Consider the following 11901-nt stretch of genomic DNA (forward strand, 5'->3'; position numbering starts at 1 on the left):
TCATTCCAAAATTTTAAGCTTTCCTCTTTAGAAATTTTTAATCCTCTGGTTTTAAGTAGGATTTTAAGGGAACGAATTTTTCTTTTCTTTTGACATGATTCTGAGTTTCCCATTGTAAAGAGAAGATGTTAAATGTTTTGCAGTAACTTGGCACTGCTCTGACAGGCAGGAGTTTTAAACTGTAGAAAAAAAATTGCCTGTTTTATATGTTTGGTCTAAAAGCCGCTTTTGCAGGTTACCGGCCCTTAGGCTACAGGAAAAAAAGTTTACTTTAAATCTTTTGTCTAGCCGTGAACCACCCTGAATTCCTAGGTGTTCGGCAGGGACTAAGTAATTTGAATTTTCACTGAACCGGTGTAGGTGTGGCTCAAATGCTCTGAGGCAGGATAACAGAGCTGACTTAGAGAAATCTGCTTGACTCTAAAGCTTAGAACTTTAGGGATTTTTTCTCTAGCAGTATTCAGATAGAAAAAGTTGGGTGAAGTGGCACTTTCCAAGGGGACGTTCCTGAAATTAAAATTTCAGGGGATCCCAGTGGCTCCCAGTCACAAGACCTTCCTGCATATTTAAGAGGCTGGCGGCCGTCCTAATGACTTTTTTAGCTCGCCAATGTGTCACCAGGTTTGAATATTAAAAGAATATCTAGATAGAGTCCTTTTGTCCACACCTGTATAGGCATTGGGGGTCTGCTTAGGAAATCAGAGAGAACTTTGGTCAACACCAGGGGGTAGCCCTGGCCAGAAGACCTCAGTTGCTTCTCTGGCCTTAGCAGTCCCTCGCAAGAACTTTAGACCGGAAAAGAAAAGGAGGAAATTTAGAAGAGATGAAGAGATTAGATTACCCTCCTGAAGGGGAGGAGGGATACTCACGGATCCTTTGCATTTCTGTGGGGCACCAGCTCCTAGCTGGCACGAGGTTCAGAGGTTCCACGTTGTGGTACGAGGTTCAGGAGCTCCACGTTGTGGCATGAGGTTCAGAAGCTCCACGTTATAGCACGAGGTTCAGAAGCTCCACGTTGTGGCGCCAGATATAGGTGAGCACACGCTGGGCTCTCAGGGTCCCAGCGCGCACTCCTGGGCAGTGAAAGTTCCTCTGCTAACTTCCGAGACAAGCTAGATCAGACAATGATATCCACGACTGATAGCCTGGAATCTCTCAAACAACAAATAAACTCTCTCGCCAAAGTTGTGCTCCACAACAGAAAAACATTGGACTTAATAACTACTGGACATGGAGAGGGTGTATGATATTGGGAAAAATGCTGTTTCTTTATAAATGAATCAAATGTTGTTGAAACCAATGTTAACACTCTCAAAAAACTTTGTAATAACCCATTTTCAAGATTTCAACCCACCAAACAATATTCTGTTCTAAAGGCCAAAAATGTCAAAAGTATTTGGGAGGGATGCCTCATTTACATAGGGCGGTGGGCTTCTATCAGGCTATCAGACAATGCCTGATTTAAAACCTGGTAGCTCCTGTGCTGGAGGGCATGTATTTGTGGCGAGCACTTTAAAAGAAGAGTCAGGGAGGATGCCAGGAAGGCACTCTGCTATGAAAGGAATCTGCAGCACATGGTTTCCGAGCTCATGAGCTATCCGGACGTGAAGAGATTTCTACTTTTCATAACAGAGGACCCCAACAGCTTCTGGCTCTGAAACTGCCAGGTTTTCCTGTGTGATAATCAGGCAATGTCTGGCAGCCTGGCAGAAGCCCACCACCACATGTAAATGGGCATCCTAAAAGCACCTATCCACTAAGGCTTTTGCCACTGCCCCCATAGTATAAATATCCTGGTTTCCCCTAATTAATTGGAGCTGAATCACTAAGACCTGGAGCCGAGCTGAGTCATTGAATAAAGAAGCTGTACCACTGAGTCTGACTGAGCTGAGTTCTGTGTCTTACTGCCTATGATCCAGTCTCTCCGGAGAGGGCTGTCTCTTCGTAAACCACAACTCACGGAGACCCTGCTTTCACCGTCCTGCACCTCCCCTCGTGACCCGGCAGCTCGAACCCAGAGGGAGTGCACGGTAGATTGGGACAGAACCCGCCCGGGAGGCTGACAGCGGTCCTCTAGAGCCGCCAGCCCCAGTAGCAGAGAGCCTCAGCAACGCGGTGCGCGACACGCGCACCCCAGCAACCCATGGGAGACCGGTGCCACGCCCAGCAGCTGGCGCTCCGAGATCCCTGCGACCCCATACCCATACATGTAAAGTAAAAATAAAAGGTTTAAAAATAAATAAATTTTTTTTTGGTCTTTTTGAGACAGGGTATCCCTGTGTCCCAGCTAGCCTGGATTCGCTATGGAGACCAGGCTGGCCTCGAACTCACAGAGATCCACCTGCCTCTGCCTCCCAAGAACTAGCATTAAAGGCGTGTGCCACCACCCTCCAGCCCAATAATTAAAAAAAAAAAAATCAAATGAGGGGCTGGAGAGATGGCTTAGTGGTTAAGAGCACTGACTGCTCTTGCAGAGGACCCGGGTTTGATTCCCAGCACCCACATGGTGGCTACAAACCGTCCTTAATTCCAGTTCCAGGGGAATCCGGAGCCCTCTTCTGACCTCTAAGGCATTGCACAACATGGGTGCACTCACATATATGCAGGCAATACACTCACTCATACACATAAAATAAAAAATAATAAAACAAATATTTTTTTAAAAGGAATAAAATATTTTTTAAAAAAAGAAAAAAAAATCTAATGAGAGAGCCAGGTGTGGTGGCGCATGCCTATAGTCTCAGCACTTGGGAGGCAGAGGCAGGTGGAGCTCTGTGAGCTCAAGGCCACCCTGGTCTACATTGTGAGCCCCAGGCCAGCTGGGGCTACAGGAAGACCCTGTTACAAAAAGACAAAAAAAAAAAAAAAAAATCAAATGAGGTTACAAAATGGGGGTTCATGCCTAAAATCCCCAATACTTGAATGGTTCATGCCTATAATCCCCAATACTTGAGAAACTGAGACAAAAGAATTATGAGTTCAAAGTCAGCCTGCGCCATATAGTGGGAGCTTGTCAGGAAAGGAAAGCAAAGCAAACAGGAAAGGGAATGAACCATTCTGAGTATTTACTTAAGTATTAGCATCACTGAGGTTGTCTCCCAGTCACTTGGCGAGCTGACAGGAAGTACTTCTCTTTCCTCCTTGCTGTTTCTTTCCCTTCCCCGCCTCCAGGCCCTTGTTTTCCTCCTCAGTGACTAGGCCAAGATGATGAAGCCTGGGGAATAGGAAGTAGAATCTGAGGGCTCCTGGTAGTGTGGTCATGTTTGATAGAGAAGTTGAAAATACCTTGTTTCTGGCACCATTCCTGGGTGGTGGGGGATAGATTGAAATGAGAGTAGATTTCAAGTTCCCAGATCTAGAGTAGTCCAATACATCTGACAGGCCATCACCCTAGTAAGGCCAAAGCGGGCTCTGAGGAAGATTCAGGACCTTGAAGAATATATCACTGAGGACACTGTGGAAATAGCCCAAAGCAGTCAGCAAGAAGTGTGACTTTCTAGTGTTCAGTTTCAGATCTTTATGACATGGACAAAGCCACAAGCATCATCATCCATCTGGCTCAGGGTCGTTTATGGTGATGAAAGACCATGATGAAAAGATAAGAAAAGGCCATCTGCAGATCTCTGTGACTTTGAGGCCAGCCTCGTGTACATAGTGAGTTCCAGGCCAGCTGGGGCTCTGGGGAACCCTGTCTCAAAAACACCAGAAAATAAATAAATAAATAAATAAATAAATAAATAAATAAATAAATAAAGTAAAAAAAATAAAAATAAAAGCCACGCAAACAGTTCATAAACATGTGAAAGAAAAATACTTAGTTGTTCTCAGTTTAATAAATACAAAATAAAAGATAGATTTTTTTTGCTCCTACATCGAAAAAGTGTTTTTATTTATTTATCTGTGTGTATATGTACTCACACATGACCACGCATGCCACAGCATGCATGTGGAGATCAGAGGACAACCTGTGGGAGTCTGTTCTTTCCTTCCTTCCACGATTTGCATCCCAGGGATCAAACTCAGGAAGTCACACTTGGCAGCTAGTGTCTTTACCCACTAACCCACCTCACCAGTCCCCAAAGGGTTTTTATATATAAATTGATATAAATTGAAATGTCTATTAGGCTCTAGGTAGAGTACTGAATGGGCAGTTGGGTGTGTGAGCTGAGAATAGGGTGGGGAAATGGTCCTGCTAATTTGGTAAAGCCATACCACCACAAATGGTCAGTATTCTGTCCCTGTTTGTGTTCTTTACCTCATGACTTGGTTTTAATTTTTAAGAAAATCTGGAAAAAGCTTTCCAAATGCCTCAAAAGCTCTATGAAGGTAAAGACAGGAGACCTAGCAGAACATCTGGCCATGATCAGCTCCCAGAATCCCCATGACCTTCTAGCTTCAGCGTGGCACAGTTCCCTGCCAAGATTCTCTGGAGCAGGGTTTCTTAAATGCTTTCCATTCGCAAACTTCCTTTGCCCACAAAATTTTTTATACACCCCAAAGCATATTGGTATAAAGAAATATATATATGCAAAGCTAATGTTCACTAATCATAAATTATGAATTTAATTTTAAAAATTATCTTGGTATACATATAATTTTATTACTTATTAAAGAAAAAAATAAATTTGCAGACTAATGAGATGGATGTACTTGTCTATTTTACATAAAGAATTAAATATTGGCTGAATATTTGATACTGTAGTGCACAGAACATCTTCAACACTTTTCAGAATTGATTGATGTGTTGATTTAGTAATCATCGCCACTAAGAACACTGCTTCACATACATGCATAGGACAGAAGGTGGACATTTGTTGAGAAATTGTTGAGAATTATGTCCTAATTCCAAGTTAAAATTTATTTCACAATTTTTTATGAAACTCAAGTCAGAAACTCAAACAGCAATTTTTTAAATTTTTTATTTATTATTATTTATTATTTTGTGTGTATAACTATATTGCCTGCATGCAGGTAAGTACACCCATGCCATGCAATGCCTGCGGAGATCAGAAGAGACCATTGGATCCTCTGGGACTGGAGTTACGGACAGTCGTTAGCTGCTATGTGGGTGCTAGGATTTGAACCCAGGTCTTTGGCAGGAACAGTCAGTGTTCTTAACCGCTGAGCCATCTCTCCAGCCCCAAACAGCAATTTTTAAAATCAAACATTTTCATTGGGTGTGGTGGCACACACCTTTAAGTCCCAGAACTCATGAAGCAGAGGCAAGTGGATCTCTGTGAGTTCGAGGCCAGCCTAGTCTCCATAGTAAATCCAGGCTAGCTGTGAGATCCTGTCTCAAAAAGACTAAATAAATAAATAAATAAATACATACATACATACATATAGGGAGACCCTGTCTCAAAAATACCAAGTAAATAATAAATAAATAAATAAATAAAATCAAACATTCTAGCACAACAAAATCCAAAGATCTACTAATATGATTCATATACACTGAGGAATCATGGCAGCTAAGTACTAAAAGTCTTTGTTTTTCATAGGTAAACCATTAAAAACACTGCAATTCCTACTGTACAATAGTCTTAAATCTGAGCCAAGGTGTTTCAGGCACAGCAGTCTGCATCCTGATTCCCTATCAGCAATTTGGGTAACCTCTTCAGAGGATGGTGTGATAAGAATAGGAGGTAGGAATTGGCTAGGCAGTTAGGGTAAAAAGACCCCAAAGAAAAGTCACCAGTTTCTTGGCTAAAAGTCCAAATGTCTTTGGGCCTCTTAGCAACATACTCTGTTCCAAAGGCCAAAAATGTCAAATGTATTTGGGAGCTTTTATCTAATCCCTAAAAGATTTTAGGGTTACCTCCTCAGTGGGGGGAATGTTAGAGTAGCAAAAAGCCCCATGAAAGAAAGGAAGAAAGAAAGAGGGGCTGGAGAGATAGAGCAGTGGTTAAGAACACTGACTGTTCTTGCAGAAGACCTGGGTTCGAATCCCAGCACCCACATGGCAGCTAACAATTCTCCGTAACTCCAGTTCCAGGGGCTACAATGGTCTCTTCTGTCTTCTGCGGGCATTGCACGACATGGGTGCACTTACCTCCATGCAGGCAATACACGCATACACATAAAATAAAAATTATAAAATAGTTTAAAAAAAAGGAAACAAAGAAAGAATACATGAAGTTGTCAGAAAAAAGTGATGGGGAGATATGGGAGGAGTTGAAGGGGAGGGAGTGGGTGTGGATTTGATCAAAACACCTTATATGCAAGTATGAAATTCTCAATAAAATTTTTTAAAGTAAAAAACCAAAACAAAACAAACAAAAAAGAATAGTTTCAGTGAAGTAGTAAGGACGATGACATCATTGGAGAATATTTTTACTGTTTCTTTTCTATGGTCTCCTATATAGTTTTACAACGCTTGTTGTTATTTATTGAGATAGCATCTTGCCTCGGCTGGCCTGGAACTCACTGTGTTGCACAGGCTAACCTCATACTGATGATCTTCCCATGTCTTCCTCTCAAGTGTGTACCACACCAGGCTCGAAGTGCAGAAACACAATATATACACATAGCTTTATCAGTTATAAAAATAAGTTCATGTATTAAAACAACCTTTTTTTTTTTTTTTTTGAGACAGGGTCTCCCTGTATCTCCAGCTGGTCTGAAACTCACTATGTAGACCAGGCTGGCCTTGAACTCACAGAGATCCACCTGCTTCTGCCTCCAATATTAGACAATCTTATTCTTTTAAAAATTTTCAGTTTTGCCTCATTTAATTCCAGCACTCAGGAGGCAGAGACCAAAAACAAAAAAAGTTCACTTTTGTAATACTGTTTCTTAATAGTACTGAATATGTGCAATGTCACTTGTCCTTTAATCTAGAACTCATTCAGACTTCCCTGTTTTCTCTCTTTATCTGTCCCGAAAATATCTAATCACTCTTTTCTAATGAGATCTCTTCCTCTTTTCAAGGAAGACTGTGTTTTGCGCAATATGATGCTTACAGAGCAGCTAGGTCTAACAGAAATTCATACAGCTCCCCCTACCATCTTGAGGAAGTCATGCATCTTCAGGTATGAGCTGGGCCTGTTTTGTCTGACTGCCAGAATACCTTTCCCTGTTGTGATCATAGATCTGAAAGACACAATGTCTGCCTTTTATTAGCATATACTGAATTGTTCCCATAACTTATTTATTTTTTAATTTATAGACAACAAAAACCATTTGTTTTTCATAGTTCTATGAATGCTATAGTGTATATAGTCTTCTAATCCCTAGCAAAAACAGGATACAAAACAATTCTAACAGATGTGACTGCCACACTGGAGAAGGAAACAACTACTACATTTCCAAGAAAAATCTCAGTCTCTCACTGAAAGAGATGAGTAGATGCCCTGCCCAGATCCCCAACATGCCTTTGCCCAGCCCCTGTAGGTACTGCTGCAGGTAGCAATACCCACAGGGAGATGTTCTCTCAAGAAGTGCTCTTAAGTGATTAGATGCCCTCAGCAGCAGCTGCACAAGAGTTACCTGAACACTGTCTCCTCAAATCACCACCACATACCTAGAGAAGCTGAGAGCCGATGACAGACAGGTGCTAGGAGGCAAAAAGAGTCTTCCTTGCCTCCAAGTAAGACTTCTCTTTGGTACAATGGACATCATAGATCTACTCCTTGGGATTGGGCTGGGAAAACTGGAACTGCATTTGTGTTCAGCATCTCCCTATCTTTCCTATCCTGCTTCCCTCAGTCCCTCAGACGTTTCTCCAGAGATCACTTCCTGGAAAACTACTTGCATAAGCATCCTTGTCTCAGGGCCTGCTTCCAGGAACCTGACCTAACATATTCATCAATCCTTTCAGCATTCATCTAACACATTTCAGAAAATAAGCACATTAAAAAAAAAAACAACAAAAAAACCCAAACACCTCCAGGTAAGTACAGCTACATGGTAGACGGTGAAGCAGAGCCTCACGATACAGAAAAACCTGGGGCTGCTACTTTAGGTGGACTTGTCAGGTAAGGCATCTGTGCTGAAGGGAGGTTCAAGCATAGAAGCATCCAGCGAGGTTGGTGGCACACGCCTTTAATCCCAGCATCAGGAGGCAGAAGCAGGTGAATCTCTGTGAGTTCAAGGCCAGCCTCATCTACAGAGTAAGTTCCAGGCTAGCTAGAGCTACCCAGTGAGACTTTGTCTAAAACAAACAAACAAATAAACAAACAAACAGAGAAACATTGAATGAGTTGAGCCAAAATACAAAGCCATGTGAAAACAATGGGTGCCACACTCCAGACAGATGAAACAACAGTGATACTCATGCTGGGCACAAGAGAGAGAAATTCAGTATGCCTGGGTGGAATGTTGTGAGCAAGCTATTTTTTATTTTTATTTTTGTTGAAGTTGTTGTTGTTGTTTTGAGACAGGGTCTCCCTGTAGCCCCAGCTGGACTGGAACTTACTATGTAGACCAGGCTAGCCTTGATGTCACAGAGTTCCACCTGCCTCTACCTCCTGAGTACTAGGATTAAAGGCATGCCCACCATGCCTCGGGACAAAGCTGATGTTTAATATTTGTACTTATGTGGGTTTGTTTTCAGAGATTTCCTCTTTAAGTGCACAGACACTTCAGAAGTTGTTTTGGCCTCAGCCAGTGGAGAAACCCACATAGTAATTCCACTTCGTGAGAGAACAAGAGAGGCTATGGGAGTTCTTGATGTGAACATCGGACGGAGTAGGATGTTGTTGTATCAAGAATACAAAGATCTACAGAAAATGATAAAGATGATCCAAACTGCCTGCTATGAAATATTGGGAGAATTCTCTGGAGAAATAAAGAAAAACTTGGTCCTAGGTACTTTGAATATGGTAACGGTCTGGATTCATGGGTTTAATTGCTTGGAGGATATCACAGATACTGAGATGAAGGATATATTTTCCAAAATTAATTGTTTCAATATGTAGATCTTTCCAAGTGAAAATAATTCCCTTATGCAGTCTTAGCCTGATGAGTATGTATGATCTATAAATTAAAACAAAAGGCAAGGAATCATATTATTATCTTTGTTAATACTATATAGTTGTAGAACTAGAAGGACTCAAAAGGTAAAATGGAACTAAGTGACCCATCAGGTATCAAACACTTAAAAATATTGTATTTATTATTTTTACATTATGTGTCTGAGCATATTGCCCATATGTATGTCAGTGCACCCATGCCATGCAGTGCTCACGGAGGTCAGAAGATGGCACTGGATCCCATTGAACTGGAGTTACAGATTGTTGTTAGCTGCCACGTGGGTGGTAGGAACCAAACCCGGGTCCTCTGTAAAAGCAGCCAGTGCTCTTAACCGCTAAGCCATCTCTCGGGCCTATCAAACACTAAATATGCTCTTTCATTTACCCTTATTGTATCCGTATGAAAGCAATAATGATACCCCATTTTACAGGTGAGGAAAGTGAGATTCAGAGAAAGCTAACAACAAATGGTGAAAGTTAGACTGGAACTTGGGTTTACTGTTCTTTTCACAATTTTCCATAGCATTAAGCAATTGGATTATCTCATTTTGCTGATTAAAGAACTAAAGCCTGCAAAACAAGTAGATTGTCCAATGTCCAATAGCAAGCCAGTGACTGAGTCAAGACCAAACTCTAGTCCTTCTTTGTGACTACACATGCCCATGGCTACTCTTAGCACAATAGTACTAGTTTAGAGAGTGCAGTGGGAAGAAGGAGGCATGGAGAAACCATTAGCTAGAACAAGGTGACTAGAATTAGAGTAACACCATATGGGATTAAGTGGAACAATTTCTAGCTGTTACAGAGTATGATAGAAAAGAGAAGAAAGCCAGGTGTGGTGACAAGACCCTGCAATGCCAGCTGCTTGAGAAGCTAAGGCAGGATGATGGCTGGAGCCCAGAAATTCAACTAGAAAGAAATAAAGGAAGAGCGGGGAGGAGAAAAGAGTGAGAAAAAAAAAAAAAAAGAAAATGCATGTGCTGTGAGTGTTCACTATGTGCAGATCCTGAGACTAAGCATATTTTATTCCCAGCACTGGGGACTAAGCCCAGAGCCTTACACATGCTTTGCAAGTACTCTACCACTAGTCCTCTTTTTAATTTTTATTTTGAGATGGAATCTCCCTACATTGTTCAGTCTGGCCTTAAGCTCACTATATAGTTCAGGCAGGCCTTGGACTCATGATTCTCCTACCTCAGCCTCCCACATAGCTGGGATTACAAACCTGTGTCATCAGGCCAACAAGACCAAGCCTCTTTCATTATTCCATTTAATTCCCATGGCTCACCCAGGACGTAGGGATTGGCCCTATTCCTACAAAAGAAAAAGATATTCAAAAGAATAGAGTTAATAAGGGAGAGAATATTCAAACTAAGGCCTAACTTAAAGCTTTTATCTTTTCTCAGTTTTTTCCCCTAAAAGCTGTATCAGATATAATTCCATTTCTCTCTTTTTCTTCTTTATTTGTGATTATAATGATTTTTAAAATAATATTTTTATTAATTATTAGAGAATTTCATACAATGTATTTTTGATTTTTATCTTATGTGTATGAGTGTTTTGCCTGCATGTGTGTAAGTACATCACATATGTACAGTGCTCTCAGAGGGTAGAAGAGGGAATTGGATCCCCTGAAACTAGAGTTATGGATGGTTGCTAGCTGCCGTGTGGGTGCTGGAATCCAAACCCAGGTCCTCTCCAAGAGCAGCAAATGCTCTTGACCATTGAGTTATTTTTCCACCCCATACAATGTATTTTGATCATATGCACCTCCATCCCCCAGTTCCTCCCAAGTCCACCCTCATCTCCCTACCCATTCAACTTTGCTAAAAAAAAAAAAAAAAAAAATAGCGCCAATTGATTTGTGTTGCCCCAATACTCTTGGGTGTGGGTTGGAGTATGGCTTGCCAGGAATCATACCCTTAAAGAAAACTTTTTTTTTCCCAGTAGCTAGCAATTGCTAATAGCTCCTCAGTTAGGCATGGGACTTTGTGCCTACTTCCCCCCTCTCCATGCTGGGGTTTTGTCTGGCTTGAGTCTATACAGATCTTGTGCATGCTGTTACAACTTCTGTAAGTTTGTATGTGCAACTGCCCTGTTGTGTCCAGAAAACACTGTTTTGTTTTAGTCATCCACCACTTTGGTCTTTTTTTTTTTTTTTTTAGAAAGGGTCTCCCTGTAGCCTCAGCTGGCCTGGAACTCACTATGTAGACTAGGCTCACCTTGAACTCAGAGATCCACCTTCTTCTGTCACCATGCCTGGCATCCACCATTTCTGGCTCTTACAATCCTCCTGCCCTCTTTTCTGAGATGATTCCTAGCTTGGGAGGAAGGGATATAGTACATATGTCCCAGTTAGGGCTGAGCAGTCAGCAGGCCATTCCTCTTTTGGATTTCATAGTTAGAGAAACTAAAATTGCAGGCCAGCTGGGCCTACAAAGAGACCGTCTCAAAAAGACCCCCCAAAATTTTTTTGTTGTTTTATTTTATTATTTTATGTGTATGTGTGTATTTCCTGTATGTATGTAAGTGCACCCATGTTGTGCAATGCCTGAGGAGGACAGAGGAGGCTGTTGGATCCCCTGGAACTGGAGGTATGGACAGTTGTTAGCTGCCATGTGGGTGCTGGGATTTGAACTCAGGTCTTCTGCAAGAACAGTGTTCTTAACCACTGAGCCATCTCTCCAGCCCCCCAACAAAAAGACCAATTTTTTTTTAATTAAATAAAATTGCTTAAAATCATAGGACATGGTCTTCTTTGCCCGAAAAGAAACTTTATTATAATATGCTCAGAATGTTCTGAAAGAATGACGTATATAACTGTGCATCAACGTGAGCTGTTTCTAATTCCAGAGATGGAGAAGGCAGGAGAAGTCAAGCGTGCAGGCATTCTCTTCTTCCGAACGATGCTGCAGGAGCTGCAGGAATG

The 11901-nt window shown here is 41.6% G+C and overlaps 1 protein-coding gene across 1 annotated transcript in view; it reads left to right on the forward strand.

Moving 5' to 3' along the window:
- Efcab5 (EF-hand calcium binding domain 5) overlaps positions 1-11901 on the forward strand; it is a 134958-nt gene that overhangs the window by 118333 nt on the left and 4724 nt on the right. Inside the window, exons 19-21 of the mRNA XM_029561475.1 lie at positions 6931-7031; positions 8555-8808; positions 11826-11892. Coding sequence (XP_029417335.1) covers positions 6931-7031; positions 8555-8808; positions 11826-11892 — 422 coding nt within the window. The remainder of the gene's footprint in view (positions 1-6930; positions 7032-8554; positions 8809-11825; positions 11893-11901) is intronic.

This window comes from Nannospalax galili, unplaced genomic scaffold (assembly GCF_000622305.1).
Source record: "Nannospalax galili isolate Female #2095 unplaced genomic scaffold, S.galili_v1.0 scaffold212, whole genome shotgun sequence".
Classification (NCBI taxonomy): domain Eukaryota; kingdom Metazoa; phylum Chordata; class Mammalia; order Rodentia; family Spalacidae; genus Nannospalax; species Nannospalax galili.